Source organism: Diabrotica virgifera, chromosome 1, assembly GCF_917563875.1.
Source record: "Diabrotica virgifera virgifera chromosome 1, PGI_DIABVI_V3a".
NCBI classification, from domain to species: domain Eukaryota; kingdom Metazoa; phylum Arthropoda; class Insecta; order Coleoptera; family Chrysomelidae; genus Diabrotica; species Diabrotica virgifera.
In genome coordinates, this window is record NC_065443.1 from 12,813,892 (window position 1) to 12,833,990 (window position 20,099).

The 20,099-nt window shown below is 31.2% G+C and overlaps 1 protein-coding gene across 1 annotated transcript in view; it reads right to left on the reverse strand.

The window, feature by feature from the left end:
• Positions 1-6,155: 6,155 nt before the first annotated feature.
• Positions 6,156-20,099, reverse strand: part of LOC114328099 (zinc finger protein Gfi-1) — a 206,145-nt gene continuing 192,201 nt past the window's right edge. The window contains exon 5 of the mRNA XM_028277219.2: positions 6,156-9,066. Within this exon, the coding sequence (XP_028133020.2) occupies positions 8,873-9,066 (194 nt within the window). The 3' untranslated portion in view covers positions 6,156-8,872. The remainder of the gene's footprint in view (positions 9,067-20,099) is intronic.

Genomic DNA, 20,099 nt, shown 5'->3' on the forward strand with positions numbered 1-20,099 from the left:
GTATTGAGCACGTATTTTTTATACGTCATTTGGGTAAGCCAAATCAATTGGAAGTTCTGTCCGACAAAGTACATGGGACGTTTTCATAGTCTGATGTTCCAAATTTTTAACCTGTTCCACAATTAAAACTTCCCCTGTTCCAATGTTCCCGTACATCAAAGTTTGTCCGACTAGACACCGTTAAGCTATTAACAAATTTTCAGCTTGCTATTAATCAAGTTTTTTATGGTACGCGGAATTCAGGCCTATAATTTTCATAACAAATAACAATATGATATACTAATCAGCAGGAAATGTCAAAATGTGAGTGGACTATTCCAACAATAATAAACCAGTTAAATCGATACGAATATGTATTTACCACGTAAGATAAATATTGAAGTTTAACAAATACTTTAGACAAAATTTTTTGTACAAAAAAATCATTCTAAAAAACTTAAAAATCACATTTGTATATCTCCTCCATTACTTCCATATTTCTTGATATGTATTATTTAAAAACTAAAAATATCTTTGGCAAATTGCACAAAAAGGTACTTTGGAGAATTGCACATTAATAACATAGTATGACCCATTTTAATTTGGGTAATGTAGTGCAGCATGTTCCTATCATCACATTATGACAAAAAATTCACAATTATTGATCTATTATTTACAAAAATAACTCTTTTAACTTTTGTTTTTCGTTTGCTTGACTAGACTGTTTTAAAAAAAATTTAAAAAAACGAGAAAACATTTAACATGTTTAGTACATTTCATCAGGAAACCCAATAAATGTCTTATCAGCTGATGTGAGTTTAAGAGACTGTGTTTTCAAATACTCTTTTGTGGATTCTATGGACCAAAAGTTCAAAATTTAATGGTTTCAAAACTATGAAAAATCCTTATAAAAGTAAGAAAGTTTTATGCAATTAAAAATTAATAGTATATCAGCAGGATTTAAAGTTTACAAACAATTGATTTGGGATTGGTAGCTATTCAATTTTGTTTAGAATGGGTTATTCACTATCTCGAGTACAAAGGACATTGTGCACTTGTTCTGCGATCCCAGAATGACGACATTGAACTGAACGACATCATTTGAGTCACAAATATTTTATGAATACTTACAATTAACTAGTTCAGTTCATGTCTAATAAACCAAAGACCATCATCTCTCCTGCCTCTGCCTTAAATAAAACAGAGGCATACCTCAAGGTAAAGTTCTGAATCTTTCATATTTTTTGGATATTGTTCAGGTATTATATTAAATGAGTTCCTGAAAAGTACGTATGAGGCTTGTGAAAAATATGTATGAAATAGCGTATACCAAAGTAAGGTCTTGTGTCAGATTCACCAGTTTTCTAGTGACGCGACGGTTAGTTTACATCAAGGGTCTTCACTTAAACCTCTTTAATGTTGTTATGGATGTACTGACAGTGAAGGTTACAGATGAGGCTTTTTGGTCAATGCTCTTTATTATTGATATCATGTTAGTGGAGAGAGCAACGAAATGTTGGAGGAGAAGTTGGAATATTGGAGAAGGGCTATTGAAGAGGCAGGGCTTAAGTTTAGCAGGTCTAAAAAGGATTAAAGTGCTTCTGAGGAAAAGGTATGGTTGGGTACATCAACTTGGTTCTTATATAATGGAAAATGGGACAATAGATCGGAAAATTTCACACAAGATACAGACTGGTTGGTTTAACTGAAAGCGAATGAGCAGGATACCCTTTAATCGGAAAATCGGGGGAAGGCTTGACAGGAAACTTATATAAGAGTGTCGTGAGGCCTGTTTTGGTGTACGGCGGGGAAGTGTGGCCTATAAAAGAGATTTAGGAAAAGAAGAAGAATGTAGCTAAAATGAAAATTACGGTGGATGTTGGATAAGACTACAATAGGCAGGATCAGGAAGGATGTGTTGAAGAAAAGAGTTACAGTCTCAAAAAAGGTTCAAGAACAAAGACTGCAATGATTTGTTCATTCGATTACATGAAATCAATCCCAACTCAAGAATATCCGTCGCAAAAAAATCATAGCATGTGATCTGTCTTTAAAAAAGACAACCAAATGCGACGATGACAGTAAAATTCTCAGTAGAATGCAGTAGGATGTGGTTACCCATACTGAAAGAGGAAGTCAATAGAAAGAAAATACCACGATTAGTAAGTCAATAACATATCGAGTTAGTACAAATTTTATATTTTAGTATTACTTATTGTATATCTATGTAATATTAATATTATTTATAATTTAAACATATTAAAGTCAGAATTTGGTATTAGTTTTTTGAAGGTAGATTAAATGTAAGACCAAATACTTACGATGTCGGGATAGTATCACGAGGTTTTTTCCTGGTTTTCCCTCGTGATTTACTATGGAATCTCTAACGCGAGAATTTTACTGTCATTGTTGCATTTGGTTGTCTTTTTAAAGACAGATCACATGCTATGATTTTTTTGCGACGGATATTCTTGAGTTGGGATTGATTTCATGTAATCGAATGAACTATCTTTTAGTAAAGTCGTCCCAGGAATGCAATGATTTGATCATGTAAGACGTAGAAACGAAAACTATGTGGGACAAGGCATAGGGCTGTTAGAAGTTGAGAGTAAGAGGAAAGCTGATTAGGAGATGGATGGACTGTTTGGCAGAGGAGTTGAAAGAGAACGAATCAAGGACTCCTGAAAAGGGAAACGTTGAGAAAGAAGAAGTTGATGAAGAAGAAGGGGATGAAGAAGAAAATTATATGTATATGACTGTGTTCAAACAAACACCAGAAGAAAAAAACTCACGCTGCTATTTAAAATGTCAATACCTGATTTTTGATTTTACAAAAAAAACTATTTTTATGATATTTGACACTTTATAAAATTCGAAATATTTTAAAATTATTCATTCCAATAAAGAAGCAATTAAAAGGAAGGACGACGTGGGGTTCTGGCGCCCCCTTTGTTTAAATCGCAGAAAAAATTGTTAGTATATTGTTGGGGAGCTCTTGTAACCCACTTAGTTCAGAGAAATAAGGAAAAAAATATCCTGTTGGTGACACAACCCCCTCCAGACCGAAACCAAATTTTTTGAGTAGTATGGACATCTATAATAATAACCTATATGTTTCCTGCAGCCGATTTTGATGATATACATAGTTATAAACAAATGAAGATCAAAAGACAGTAAATTTTCGCTTTTTTCGTCTATTGCCAAAACGTCAGGCATTTTAAACAGAAACTCATAAATGGTATAAAAAACTTCAATATGGCGTTCGCTAAATATGTCTTCTATCCTTATTGGTTGGTTAGAAAATTGCAAAATAAATCATAAATTTTGAGTTTTTATAAATATTCATAACTTATGTATCAGAATGCTGAGACTTCTGGTGATTAAATCATATCCTAAATTTTAAAGCAATTGGTCAAATAGTTTAAAAGTTATTTAATTTGTTTTTCCCAAATTAATTTTTTTTGCAACACTGAAGATGACACAAGTCAGAAAATGATGAAGTTACAGTAATATTTTGGATAGTTTATGAAAGAAAAAGATTTATACTATTAATTTAATTAAAAAGAATGACAAAAAATAATTCTAAATATTGCAAAATTATTTTGCAAGAACATGTGAATTTAAAAAAGGGGGGTCTAACTTCGTCCCTAATTGTCGTAGGACAATTGTTTTTCTTTCTGAATGTATAAAAATTCACTCTTTCTAAATATGAAAAAATAATTTTTCTACGGGTAACGGTTAAAAAGTTATTCTAATTGTTTATAAGTAAGCAAAAAATCGACATGTTTTTGCAAAATAATTTTACACTGTTTAAAATTACTTTTTGTCATTTTTTGTTAATTAGGTTAATAGTATAAATGTTTTTCTTTCATAAACTGTCCAAAGTGTTACTGTAACCTCATAATTTTCTGACTTATAGTATTGCAAAACAAATGAATTTGGGATAAACAAATTAAATAACTTTTAAACTATTTGGCCAATTACTTTGAAATTTAAAATGTAATTTAAGCACAAGAAGTCTCAGCATTACGTATAATAAGAAGGTTTTAACTTAATTTTTACATAAGTTATGAATATTTATAAAATCTCAAAATTTATTACCTATTTTGCAATTTTCTAAGCAACAAATAAGGATAGACATATTCAGCTAACGTCATATTGAAGCTTTTTATATGATTTATGAGTTTCTTATTCTCAAATTTGTTTAGAATGCTTTACTTTTTTCTGTTTTTTGATATTCATTTGTTTATAACTATGTATATCATCAAAATCGGCTGCAGGAAACATATAGGTTATTAATATAGATGTCCATACTACTCAAAAAATTTGGTTTCGGCCCGGGGGGGGGGGATGTGTCACGAGAAAAATCTTATTTCTCTGGACTAACTAAAAAAAACTGAAAACAACAAGATTTAAAAATTTACCTTTGGGCGTATTAAAAAAACTTGAAATAAAGGATGTTTTGTCTATGGTTCAATACGATTATTTATTTATAGATAATAATTTTGTCCATTAAAAAACTAATTTGAGTAACTCGGAACATACTGCACATACGTGATAACCCTTTGGTCACGATCGTGTAAGTCCCTATTTAAAAATCCATGGAAATCTGTACACATTTACACAAAGCTAACGTTGAGACCTACAGATATTACAGATTTTAATCCTACATTCACCACCATATCTCATATGATGGCCATAATCACAGATTAAACATCTAAAACGACTGACAACGCACCGTAATGTTTGTTGAATTACTTTTCAAATATACATAGGGAATTTAGACCAATTTAAACGAACTAGATGATAAATATTCAACGGGGCGGCTGACACAACAGTTTTTCAATTAAAACTCAAATTTTATTTAATAATATTTTGTGAATCATTAATTGGAAGTATTAAAAACTCTTTATATGGTTCTAAAATTATTTTTCTTGTGGCATTTTTCTATTATCATTATCTATTATGTTTAACGGGAATAAACTATAATTTTAATTAAAAATACGTCATATTTGTTTTCAAACTCAAAAAATCGCCCTAAAAATACATGTTGTGTGTGATTAAATATATTTCTAAACCAAAAATCTACGAAATCATGTATAAATAGTGAATGGGAGAATTTGAAAGAAGAAACATAAGGCTCAAATGAAAAAATTAAGCAAATTTTAATGCCGGAATCATCAACTAATGGAAAAGCGTATGATAGCATCCCACAAAACAAACTATGGGAAGCATTAGAGAAAACCAATATAAGCGCAAATTTAATAACAGCGACGAAACAATTGTATACCAAAACTGCATCAAGGGTGAAAGTTGGAAGCAGGCTATCGAGAGGATTCCAAATTAGCAAAGGCCTAAAACAAGGGTGCTGCCTTTCACCGACATTATTTAAGATCTACCTCGAACAAACTCTAAAACTTTGGAAACGCAAATGCAAAAACATGGGATTACCGATCAGCAACAATACAATATACACTTTGTCATTTGCAGACGACCAACTTGTACTAGCGCAAGACTACGATGATATAGAATATATGACAAGGAAATTAATAGAGGAGTACACAAAAGGTGGTTTGGAAATAAACATAAAGAAGACCGAATATATGTGTATCGGTGGGACACAGCAGGACCTTACACTGGGGAATGGCGAAATTATTAAACATTGCGACGCATATAAATACCTTGGTATGACCATCACACAAGAAGGAAGCGTAGACCGGACGATAGAAGAAAGAAACAACCAGGGAAGAAAAGCAATTACCCTTCTCAATAGCATCCTCTGGGACCAGTCAATATCAAACAACAACAAACATAGAATATACAATACAATTGTTAAGAGTATAATCACTTACAGCAGTGAAGTATGGCAAATAAAAGAAAGATACAAGAGAAAACTTGAAGCAACAGAAATGGATTTCTGGAGGAGCTCAGCAGGAAAATCAAGATTAGAAAGGGTAACCAACAACAGAATTAGGGAAATAATGAATGTGAAACACACAATAGTAGATGACATTAGTACCAAACAGCTTAGATGGTATGGACACGTACAAAGAATGTCCGAAGAACGACTCCCGAAACAAATCCTAACGTGGACCCCTCATGGTAGACGAAAAAGAGGAAGACCCCGCCTGAGTTGGAGAGAAGGCATAAATCGAGAAATGAGAGAAAGAGAATTGGATGAAGACCTTTGGATGGACCGAAGTGAATGGCGACTAGGCATCGGAAGACGTAGAAGAACGTTTTAAAACCGATATATATATATATCATCAACTAATGCTTGAAACCTGGAATATAGAATATAAATTGTTTATTACATTCTATATGGCAGTCTATTGCTTTTTTCCTCTCTAGGCCAACTCTTTAATAATATTTCTGTACTTTTCGACTATTATTCTTGCTACTTTTTCATTTTTTGCTCCTCGTATTTCCTAGTACTTATATGTTTCAACTCGGTTCCACTTTCAAATTTTTATTCTTCTTTACATACTGTTTCCAATAATTGTGGTGAGCTATCACAACAGCAAACTGGTCTCTGTTCTCTGTACAAATCTATACCTACGATCAACTTGATACCAGGAAAGGAGAAATAAATAGGAATGATGATGACCGACTTCTGTCTAGTTCCTGTTGTCAATCAATTAAGGTAATATAAGTTTTTTCCATCTTCCTTTTTATTGTTTAAGCTAAGCAATCTCTTTTAAGTTTTTTTTAGTTGCTCTAGTATTTAAGTTGCTGTATTTAAGAATACTTACCATGATTCAGATAAACCTCACACCATCTCAACCACATTTTTAGTTGGTTTGGAGTAATTTTCAGATTTAGGTTGTAGTGGATCACAGAACAATTCAGTCTTAGGAAGCTATATTTGCCTTGAACAATGCTTGTCTTTACCTATTTCCTAATCCTATTTGCTGATAATTTGCAGTATGTACTTTTTAGTTTTTTATTATCATAGGTAATGGTTTTATCTCTTTTCTTTGTATAGTTGTAGTTTTTGTCATTTTATCATTAATTTTAATTACGAACTCTTAATGTTTATCCATATTTTCCAATTTACTTAATGTGTATTTAGGTTATATTTGAGTCTGCTATAAATGGTATCAATAATATAACTGATAGCAGGTTACTTTCCTGTGGTGCCCTGTTACTTTCCTGTGGAACCCTTCTTTTAGTCCCTCTCTTTAACTTTTGCTTCTTTTATATTTTGTTAGATTAATTGCATTGACTACAAAATTAAAGAAAAACTTAAACGAAATAATACCTAATAAGAAATTAATAATTTTTCTATGATATAATATCCTAGGGCCAATATTATTTATTTGTTTATTAGAACAGCTAAATAATTGCATTCAATTTAGAGATACTTATTGTTTAATTACTATAATATTATCGTAATGTAATTATTAGTAGATACAACTTTAGTTGGAAGCATACAATTGACCTATTTTGTAATTACAAATAATATGGAGACTAGGCTGTAAATCACATCCATAATCTATAATGGTTTTTGAAAGAAAGGTACTTTTTTATTTCTGTCCTTGGTTTGAATTCTTTAACCACGTAATTAGTAATGTTTAATCTGTAAAGTGACGCTTAGTGAATCCGAACGTCTGCAGTTCCTCAGGCGAGTACCGATCCCACAAGGAGAGGAATTGCTTTCATTTAGAAAGTCTTTAACAATGTTTTCTGTATATGTATCCAAAAGAGCATAACTTATGTTCTGCATTTTAGAGTGCGCTCTTGATGTTCAGTTGTTCTAGATATTCTAGAGTATCTATTCCTCGAAGTATATGTCACATTTTATCCCATGTAACGTTGTCGAAGGCCTTGGCGTAGTCAAAAAGCACAAATCTGTTTCTATATTAAACTCTCGGGAAGTTTCTCTAATTTGACGAATACCTATTAAGAATGTATTCTCTTGTTCCTTTATATTTGGAACGAATCCACATTGTTCTTTGGGAATTTGTGCTAAGAGAATTGATTTTAGTCTTTCATTGATGATGGTAAGGAGTACTTTGCTCGCATGGGATATCAATACTACTGTATTTTAATATTTGCTTCGATATATCTGGGAGTAAAAGTGAGTTTACCCCAGGCATTTGGCATTCCGGTATCCTATATTTCATTGCATATCCCATCTATATTCAAATTATGGTACTATTGAAACTATATTTGTAAATCTGCTCATTAATATCAACTTCCAAACTCAATTAAAGACAACCAAGCTTCATATCAAACGTTTTTTAATTTAAAATTTTTGTTAATTCCTATGAAATAAACTAGATAACAGAGAACTGACCCAAGAAAATTGTTTTAGAACCAATAAAAATATTTTAGTCGAATTGGTATAATTTCACCGTTGAACCGGTGATTTTCAGAACCTAGATTTTAGTATAGACTAGAAATAATCAGTCTAATTTCAATTAAGATAAGATATTTACACTTTTATATAGATTCAACGAAGATTACGGTACAAAACAGTTGATTGGAGAACGTACAAGCAAACTATTTGGTTGATTTAGTTGTTTGATTAATCCTATCAATCATACTGAGTTTGTTTAATTGTTTCATAATTGACACGTAGCAACCTGTTATCATATATCATTGCTACAAGTATTAGGAATATTTATAAAAGTTTTGCCTGCAAGTTCTCCTGTTCCTTTGGTAAACATTTCACCTAAGTCCAACTCATGTTGGACAACACCGTCCTCATCGGCAGTAAACCTTCGCTGGGCATCATCGGTTGGCTATGCCTCATCATCTGCGAGCTACCTTGCTCACCAGCGATGCCTACTTGAGTATGGAATGGTTGTAGAAGTTTGTTCTCTTCGATTTGTACATTTTTGGAATTGTAGGAGACCGGAAGCGTGGTGGTGCTCCCGGTGGTTTGGCACTATGTAACGATAGGCCTCAGCTCCGTGTGTTGGGTCTCTTTGTGTCTCCTTAAGTCTACTTTGCGTTGGAATGCTCGCCCGCAGAGGTCGCAGGCGAAGGGTTTGAAGCCTGTGTGCTTTCTGGAATGCGTGATGAGGTTTGAGGATTGGCTGAAGGCTTTGCCGCACACTGTGCATTTGTGAGGTTTTTCACCTGGAACAAAAAAATATTTTTATAATTTACTTCTATACTTTATTTATCGAACAAGTAAGTAGTCATAAATAACGGTTTTACGAATAAAGAAATGAGAACTTTTAGATCCGTAAACACCGAGAGAACAATTTCTTTTCTCCTAAAACACCGATTTCTTTGAGCAATATTTCTTAAAAGTTAACATATGTATTAACTTAAACATACCGGTTCACATATAAAGAAACGAGTTTTTTAAACACAACTCAATAATTTCTTACAGATAATTTCTTCAATACTAAGAAATGCATTAATGGTTTCATTTAATTTTCTTATCCTAAAGTTTTTATTTCTTAAATTGAAAACTACAAATATTTTGCAGTATAAGAAATATAATGTTAAGTTAATCCATATTTATATTTGCGAACAAGAAATTTTCTTGCAATCAAATAAATATTTTAAACCACAAGAAATAATTCTTCGGAAATACCCTCTGTAGTAACTGTGGTTATAAAATAAAAACTGTGTCATTAATGCCGAAATGTCACTTGCAAACAGATTTTCTTCCACAAAAGAATTGCGCAGATTAACTATTTATGATTTAGTCGTCAGTGTTTGTCAAGATCGCGTGATATGTTCATGTTCATATAGATGGATTTTGGATTCATTGGTGTTCTTTAAAAATTACCGGATAATTTGAAGGTACGTACATATATAGGTATTAAATAAAAGTAAATTGAGTAATTTAAGATGTAATAATAATATTGTTGCGTATCCGAATGGTTAAAAAAGAAACATAATAGTATCTTTATATGCTTAGGAGCTAAAAAGAGCTTATTATTCTAACTGGGAAATATGCCACAATTTAAAGCTGCGACAGAATGATATAATATATAGCTTCAGAACAATATTAAGAAAGGAGTTATTAACCAACTGCGGGGCCTTCCAGAAATGGTATAACTTCATACATGTAAGTACCTATTTAAAAATGTGTATACTTATGTATCAACTATAATAGGTTTCTTGAATGTATCGTCTTCTATAAAAATATACAATACAACGCTATATCAAACATGGCGGGTGCAACGTTGAGGATGTGTTCTGTTAATTTATTTGAGATAAAGAAATCAGTTAGTCTAAAAGAAATATATGTTTATGGTTAAGGAATGTTATTGCCGAAAACCGTGAATTAGTTAATATGTATTAAATGACTTAGATGTAAACTAATAATACTTTCCCGTAATAAAATTTCTTAATGATTAGGTATGCTGTCTCTTTTACATTATAAAAATTAAGAAAATTACATATTATTATGTCTGCTTCAATGTTTTATATTGGTTGTATTTTCCCTCTTGTTTTAGCTAAACAATGTTTATTGTGTGACTTAATATTATACAGATAAATAATTAATATTTTATTAACAAAAAGAAAAAAATAAACAAAGATGTGTAGGTTAAATAATGCCATGTTTGAACTAAATATGATTGATTATTATTATTAGTATTAATAGTTCTTATGTGGGGCCGTGTATTTGTTTTTTTTTTGTATTTCCTAAATTTGTCAAAATAAATATCTATATCTTTATAAAAAAAAATTTATTAAAGTAAGTTTACTCTTTCTACATAACGATTTTGTTTTAGTGAATTGCTGATATACAAAGTGCTATTAACAAAAGAAGGAAAATTTGAGAAAGTTGGATTTGCCTCTCCATCCATTTATTGTTGTGTAGAAGCCAGTGGTTTAAGAGTGGAGAAAATATTTGTATGTAATAATAACGTTTTATATCTTGTTTTATTAATAAATAATGATTTTACCTTAACACAATGATTTATTTCGCCGTATGTAATATCACTTTATTTTCAAAAAATATTAACTTAACTCTAAATACACGTTTATCTCTGCGAAATATATTTCTTAACATTAAATACATTAATTATTAATAGTAAAATAATAATATTCCTTACTAAGAAATATTATTGCTCAGAAAGAATAGTTTTGTAATGTGTAGAAAATATATTTTTATGACTAATGAAATTAATTAACATCAAGTGTAATTTCTTTCTGATAAATGGGTTTGAAGTTTGCCAGAAAGTGGTAGTTCAATCATGTTTAAGATATATTTCTTTGGCTGTAGTAGAAGTTATTTGAAATATTTTAGAAAATTTTATCTTACATACAAAGATATGTTTCTTAGGCAATATGCCAAGTCGATCTTTCTTAAATATTAATAAAGTTTCTTTATGTCAAGAATTTTTTTCTCTCGGTGAACCTGAAAACTCTCGTGGAATAAATTTCTGGTTACTTAATTTATCTCTGCCTTTTACAATTTATAAGGCCAGGAGACGACGAATAAAGAAGACGAATAGGACTCACAGGACATACAATATGCAGTTATATTTCGTCAACTCGTCTAGAAAACATTCTAGCGTAAGTTGTGATCATGTAACCTCTCTGATGAGGTGTGGGGAGACCTAAACGTAGGTAAGGGGATCATTGATCATCTCTGAATAGAAATGAGATGACGAAAAACGTAAAGAGGTAGAAGATCTTGAGAACAAATACGACCTATTCAACCTGCATAAAAAGGTTAAAAAAATGGCGGGCTGCAAAAAAGAAACCACAAAACAACTATTTTAGATAAAAATGGAAATACTATGATAACGACTGAAGAAAAGCTAAAACGATGGAAAGAATATATGGAAGAGCTCTTCGACGACGAAAGATGAAACCTATAAGACATATCTTTCGAAGACAGAGAAACAAGTGTAGAAATTACAAAGGAAGAAATATTGTATACACTAAAGAACACCAGAAACTGAAAAACCCCGGGACCAGATTAACTGCCTATATTGATATCCTTAAAATAATATAAAATAAAGGTCAATGGAACGCTAATTAACAACATTAGATATGCAGACGATAGTATCATAATAGCGGACACCTCCAAGACCTCCAAAAGCTAATGAACAAGATAGTTGAGTATGGAGAAGAATATGGATTATCAATAAACATCAAGAAAACTAAATCTATGAGAATATCAAAAACGATTACTCCAAAGAAATCAATGTTCGAATAGAGAAAGCACGAACAAACTTCAATATAAAGACAAAGGTATATACTTTGTGCAATAGAACTGAAATTAGACTTTAGAGTTAGCCTGGCAAGGTGTTATAGTCTCCCGACTCTGCTTTACAGAATAGAAGCATGGGCACTTAATTAAGTACTAAAAAGTTGGAAGCATTTGAACTGTGGGTGTATAGAAGAATCCTGAAGATATCATGGACCGAGCATGTAACAAACAACGAAGTCATGAAAAGAGTCAACAAAATAATGGAATTATTGGAAACCATCAAGACACGAAAGCTGCATTACCTGGGGCATGTAATGCGTAATGAGAGATACAGCATACCTACTTCAATTAATTATACAAGGAAAAATCCAGGGCAAATGAAGTGTAGGAATGGGAAAAATCTCATGGTTGCGTAACTTGAGGGAATGGTACGGATGCACATCAACCGAACTATTCAGAGCAGCAGCATCTAAGATCAGAATAGTCGTGACGATTGCCAACCTCCCTAAGAAGAAGAATAGAAATATATAAGCTGTCTTTCATTCTCGATTTTACTAATCTTATTTGGTGATATAATAGTTATTTATGATATAAGTGTTAAAAGTACAATTTTAAGGCACGCATGAGAAAGTTCGCATAATGAGCGAAGCGAATTCTGCAATTCACATGAGTGCCTTAAAAATGTACTTTTTAACACGTATATCATAAAATATTTTTTCTACAAACGTTATAAATTTATAAAATAAAATATTTTTGTTAATTGCTGAAACCGTGAAACCATGAAACCTATGACCCGTAAAAGGTAGAACTGGTTGTCTACACTCGAGGGGAATGTCTAAAAATTCTTAGCGAAAATATTATACCTTTACAAAAACTTGTTTTTTCTACAAACGTGTTAAAAATGCAATAATACAGTTTAAATTAAATTTTAAACCACCTTTTTCAAATTGCGCAAGTTGTACTATTAATATTAATGTTAATAAATGAAATATAAATATTTTGACGTTTCACAATTTGATAATTCACTTTTAACTGCAGTGTCTTAAAAGTTTTAAAGCACTAGTGCCTTAAAGTAGCATTTTTAACGCTCCTATGGAGTGCTAAAATAGTTATTTATGTAACAGTTCGTGAAGTATGCTTTTTGCGAACGCACGCGATTTTTAGAGCATGAGCGACAACGGAGCGAGTGCTATACATCGCATAAGTTCGCAAAAAGTAGTTCCTTTACGCACAGTTTCATACAATATTTTATCTACGACAAACAAACAAAAAACTGTAACTCTTCGTCACTGGAATTCATTTCTATTTTACAATTTTTAGAACTTGACATTTAAAAATCCTAACTAGTTTCAAACCACAAAACTGTCAAAAATTTTGTTGTAAGTCATTGCTCATATTGTCATCACCATAACAACGCGAAAGTTAAGGATGCCTATTTGATTATATGAAAGTGTGCAAAAAAACCCATTGAAAGTGTGCGAAAAAGTAAATCCCACTTAAAACACATTGTTACTTCACGCACACGCACTGCTATCTATAATGACAGTTTTCACAAACTAAAAACTTATACTTATAAATAGGTATAATATGACATAGAATAGATAAATTGCATTTTTAACACGGTTGTGGAGATAGTTATTTATGAAACAGTTCGTGAAGTATGCTTTTTTAAGTGTATAATTTATTGCTCATTATGTCATCACCATGACAACGCGAATTTTTTTTCTTCCTTATTGGCTTTTGATTACTTGATCCATTCAGCCACAAAATAGCGAAATTTAGGGCGAAATAGCGAAAATTCAGCGAAATTTAAGGATGTTTGATTATATGAAAGTGTGTTAAAAATAGTGCGAAAAAGTAAGTCTCATTTAAAATACATTGTTACTTCACGCACACTTTAAACACTTCACGCACTGCTATCTATAATGACAGTTTTCACAAACTACAAACTTACACATAATATGACATAGAGTATAGAGTAGATAAAAGTATTTTAGATACCTACAGGAAAAAATATTCATTTATTTTTTTATTGTGACATAACTGACTGGCATAAAAACCTAAAAAAAAATTGATGCCAGAATGGGAAAAAATGACCAAAACCTCGAATGAGAAAGAAGAACAAGAAACGCTAAATTAATAAAACTAAATTTTTGAACCTACTTTAGATTATATTATGCATATTATCGCCCCTCTTATTTTCTTAATAAACCGATTCGATACTAAGGGCCAAAGTTCAGATAATAAAAAAAGTTGAGAGAATCTTTGGCCATGAAGACGCAAGCAGCGCAAATCTAAAGCGATTCATTCGTTATCAATCAGCATAAGGATCTTTACGATCGTGCTGACTTTATCTTTCTGCTATTCATGAAATGGCCTCATCAGTTCATCTCCCTCAGGATTCGCGAATCAGTTCGTGTTTCTTTATCTGGCCCGCGGTATCGGTCGTTTTTTATCTTGCTCGCGAACGCGAGGGCTTCGTTGCTATGGCAACGGAAGGGCACGGGCGGGGCCTGTGCCGAAATAATGGCACGAATCACGGCTGCCGCAAACTGTGATACTAATCGATAATACCTAAGTTATAGATACTAGATAGATGGATTGATGTATAGACAGAGAGGTTTTCTTTTGAGGATTTTCTTAGGAGTCTTCCCGTATCATATTATAATAGATACGGAAAACATTCATTCTTGTTAGCATGACGAGATATTGCGATTATTATACTTAAATAATATGTACTTACAGTAGGAAAAATGAAAGAATACCCATGACCGAACATATAAAACACGCTGTATTTTCCTGTCACCGTGTAACACAAAAAATTGGCCAGCGCAAGTAAAGTAATAATTATTGTTACATGTAGGTACTTGCACTGGACAATTTTCTTTGTGACACGGTGACAGGAAAATACAGTGTGTTTTATATGTTCGTTCATGAGTATACTTTCATTTTTCCGACTGCACTTATTAATAAATTTTCACAGCATTTAATAGCGAGAGATATTTCGTTACCAGGGTGATTCAACAAATGTAATAAGAATAGGGACGTTCTAATAGTATGTCAATAGTGATAAGTTAACTACGGATCATAGGCGTCGTTTGGGAGGTTCCCCTCCCCCGGGAGAATTTTGCAAATTTTGATGTAAAATAGAAGGGTTTAACGCAATAGTATGGTAAAATTATTTTATTTTTAAATTAAATAGGCATATTCAGTATAATTCATAGATTACTCAAGAAAAAATTCAAGGAAAAATACTGAAAAATAAGCCAACGGTGGCAAATTTTTAAAAGACACCTCAAAATATAATGAATTTTGCGGTGGACATCAGAACTCATCATTGAATCATAGTAAACAAAAAAGTAAAAAAGATTTTATTAGCTTATGAGTTTCTCGAGGTAACGCTGTCAAGTTTTTTTAGATTTATCTAATTTTGACTTTTTGATACCAGCCAGAAGTCAAAACAACGAATTTTTTTGTAAAAAAGGGTGAAAATTAACATATTTATTATTGTTAAACAAAAAATAAGCATACAACAAAAAATATCTCGACAGCTTTACCTCAAGGAATGTCCAAAGAAAATATATACAAAATTCCAGGTGGGTTGGTCAAGTAGTTTTTGAGTTACAATGTCTATGTCTACAGCCTTTGAAAAAAGGAATTTTAAGGAAAACGCGTTTAAAGTATTGTCAACTTTTATTTTCAATTTCTTTTTTGTGTTTCAAATCGTAAAATGATGCACACCGGAATATCTTTTTGAACCGCGAAGTAATTTACAAAAGAAAATAAAAAAGCTGTTGACCGTTGTTCACTACGTTCAAGCGTGCTGGCGCGAACCTGCTGCAAAACGCATCGAAGCTAGGGCTATTTAACACTATCTCCCTACCTTCCTACCTTCGACTCGTTTTATAGCAAGTTCGTGCCAACGCGCTTGAGCGTACTGAGAAACGGTCAACAGCTGTTCTTATTGTCTTTTGTAAATTACTCCGCGATTTAAAAACATATTTCGGTGTGCATCACTTTACCATTTGACAGACAAAAAAAATGAAATTAAAAGTTGACAATAATTTAAACGCGTTTTTCTCAAAAATGGTTTTTTCATGCTGTAGAAATTGAAACTCAAAAAAAAACAACTTGACCAACTCACCTGGAATTTTGTATATATTTTCTTTAGACTTTCCTTGAGGTAACGCTGTCAAGATTTTTTTGTTTTGTGCTTATTTTTTGTTAAGCAATAATAAATATGTTGATTTTCACCATTTTTTGCAAAAAAATTCTTTGTTTAGATTTCTGAGTGATATCAAAAAGTCAAAATTAGATCAAACTAAAAAAAAACTTGACAGCGTTACCTCGAGAAACTCGTAAGCTAAAAAAAAATTTTTGAATTTTTTGTTTACCATAATTCAATGATGAGTTCTGATGTCCACCGCAAAATTCATTATACTATTTTGAGGTATCTTTTAAAAATTTGCCGCGGTTAGCTTATTTTTCAGTTTTTTTTTCAGTTTTCTCAAAATTTTTGCAAAAAAATTCTTTGTTTAGATTTCTGAGTGATATCAAAAAGTCAAAATTAGATAAAACTAAAAAAAACTTGACAGCGTTACCTCGAGAAACTCGTAAGCTAAAAAAAAATTTTTGAATTTTTTGTTTACCATAATTCAATGATGAGTTCTGATGTCCACCGCAAAATTCATTATACTATTTTGAGGTATCTTTTAAAAATTTGCCGCGGTTAGCTTATTTTTCAGTTTTTTTTTTTCAGTTTTCTCAAAATTTTTAAAAGATACCTCAAAATAGTATAATGAATTTTGCGGTGGACATCAGAACTCATCATTGAATCATGGTAAACAAAAAATTCAAAAATATTTTATTAGGTTATGAGTTTCTCGAGGTAACGCTGTCAAGTTTTTTTAGTTTTATCTAATTTTGACTTTTTGATATCACTCAGAAATCTAAACAAATAATTTTTTTTGCAAAAAATGGTGAAAATCAACGTATTTATTATTGCTAAACAAAAAATACGCACAAAACAAAAATATCTTGACAGCGTTACCTCAAGGAAAGTCTACAGAAAATATATACAAAATTCCAGGTGAGTTGGTCAAGTTGTTTTTTTTTTAGTTTCAATGTCTACAGCCTGAAAAAACCAGTTTTGAGAAAAACGCGTTTAAATTATTGTCAACTTTTATTTTCAGTTCCTTTTTGCCTGTCAAATGGTAAAGTGATGCACACCAAAATATGTTTTTAAATCGCGGAGTAATTTACAAAAGAAAATAAGAACAGCTGTTGACCGTTTCTCACTACGCTCAAGCGCGTTGACACAAACTTGCTATATAACGAGTCGAAGTTAGGGAGCTAGTGTTCAATAGCCCTAGCTTCGATGCGTTTTGCAGCAGGTTCGCGACAGCACTCTTGAACGTAGTGAACAACGGTCAACAGCTGTTTTTATTTTCTTTTGTAAATTACTTCGCGGTTCAAAAAGATATTCCGGTGTGCATCATTTTACGATTTGAAAGACAAAAAAGAAATTGAAAATAAAAGTTGACAATACTTTAAACGCGTTTTCCTCAACATTCTTTTTTTCAAAGGCTGTAGACATAGACATTGTAACTCAAAAAGTACTTGACCAACCCACCTGGAATTTTGTATATATTTTCTTTGGACATTTCTTGAGGTAAAGCTGTCGAGATATTTTTTGTTGTATGCTTATTTTTTGTTTAACAATAATAAATATGTTAATTTTCACCCTTTTTTACAAAAAAATTCGTTGTTTTGACTTCTGACTGGTATCAACAAGTCAAAATTAGATAAATCTAAAAAAACTTTGACAGTGTAATATCATTAGGACAATCTATATAGAATAATATGTTTTAAGTTAATTTTAAATAACCTTATAAGATATGTATTAGTGAAGTGACATTGAACTCAGGTGAACCCATAAGACGTGTTGTTTTGAGTTAAGAATAAAATATAAAATAGACGACAAAACACGAGAGAATGAATTATATTATTGTACGTAGAATTGCGACATGGTTTGGCTGATATAATGTTATTGTTTATAATACACTTTAAAGACTTGTAAATAAAGTATGTTGTAGCAGATGAAGCAGTAATTATTTAAATAAGGACTATAAGGGTTAATTGTATACCAACCCTTCAACTTTCCTTGCATGGCGCTCCTGTAAATTAATTGGGAGAATCTTCTGACAATGGGCGACAAAAATTGGAAACACCGACGGCGGAAAATGGACCAGACCAGGACCCAGGAACCGAACCCAGTGAAAAAAAGACAAAAGTGGAAATAAAATGTAAGTAAGAATGTCTATCTTTATTAAAAATGCTTCCCTCGTTTTATATTATTATTGAAAATTGAATATTTATCTTTGCTGATTTTTGAATAATTTATGAAGTATCGATTTTTTTTAAGAATATCTATGAATTGTGAAACATGAAGTGATTTTTGAGAATATTTTTATCAAAGTTTATTATATATGCTATTACTGAATTTTTATTGAATTTTGAATTTTTATTGAATTTATTTGAAAAATCTATCCTATTTCGATTTTTAGTACGGTTATTTTTGAATATTTTATGGAATATCGAATTTTTTTTCAAAAATTTCTATCGAATTTTGAGATATAAACTTATTTTGAATATTTTTATCTAACTTTTGCATATGCTATTTTTGAATTTTTATCGAATTTTTGTCGAATATATATACTATTCTTGAATTTTTATTAGCCAGTTATCTTATTACATATTGATATTTATTGAGTATATTTAGTACATTTTCATCGATTTTGTGTTAAATTTTGTATGATATGAACCTGAATTAATAATTTTTGCGTGATAAATGATATATAAATGATTTTTTTTTAATGAATAATGATTAGTGATGACATACGTTAATATAAGAGCTTAAGACAAACATTGTTATAAGCAAGAGATTTATTTTTAACGAACCGACCTGATGCGTCGAGATAAGGAATTTGGAGAAGAACTATATAGATAAGAAGAAGAACTAACAATAGTATAAGCTAAATATTATGAGACAACTTGAGACAATAAGAAACCCACTGCTCTTGTCAAATTGGGAAGGTACTAAGTGATTTATAGAAGCTTGAAAGCTTATTAGAGACCCACTCTGTGTTTTGAGAGTACCTATTTTATTCATGATTATTCGTGAATAAACAACGGCCTCAAAGCAAGGGATTGAGGTTGTGATATTTTTAGAAGAATTTGAACCGCATAAAATACCTATTTCGTGTTTTGAGTTAACTATACCACCTAAATGGTGCGTACAGATCAGGGCGAAAATTCGGGTTAATATTGGCGGAGAACTAAGACATCCGAGTGAAACCTCTTTTATTAAGGTAAAACGAAGGTATCGGAGCTAGTATATGAAGTGATGATTATGATGTTATATGAAATGATATATGAGATAAATGATATATGATTGTTATATGAAATATGTATATGAAGATGAATTATGTACACTGTATAAGTGCTATTATATGAAGAAAAATGAATTATATGAGTTGTAGTACCAGACAAGAAGAAAAGAAAGGAAAAAAGAGAATTTTATTAAAATATGTGGGAAAAATGAAGGAAGAGACATAAAATTTGTAAGAAATGTCAAAATAAACAAGCAGAATTAAGAATAATATACTAATCAAATAAGTAGCTAATCATTGAATTGTGGTTAAGAATTAAAGTTGTAAATTTTTTTTTCTCTAAAGTAACGTAAATTATAAATAACTTATTTTTAAATGTAGATAATGAATTCAGGTTAAATTTTCGCGTAAAATGGAAGTGTTTGAATTAAGGATAGACAATACCTTACAATAAGTGTTAGTAGATAGTAAGCAAAGGGACACAAAAAGTGAAGTTCTTAGAGAGATTACATTTTTATTATAGGTACATTATTCTAAAGTTAGTAAGGTGTATATAAATAAATCAAAATAAGACTGAAATAATAAGATGAAATAGC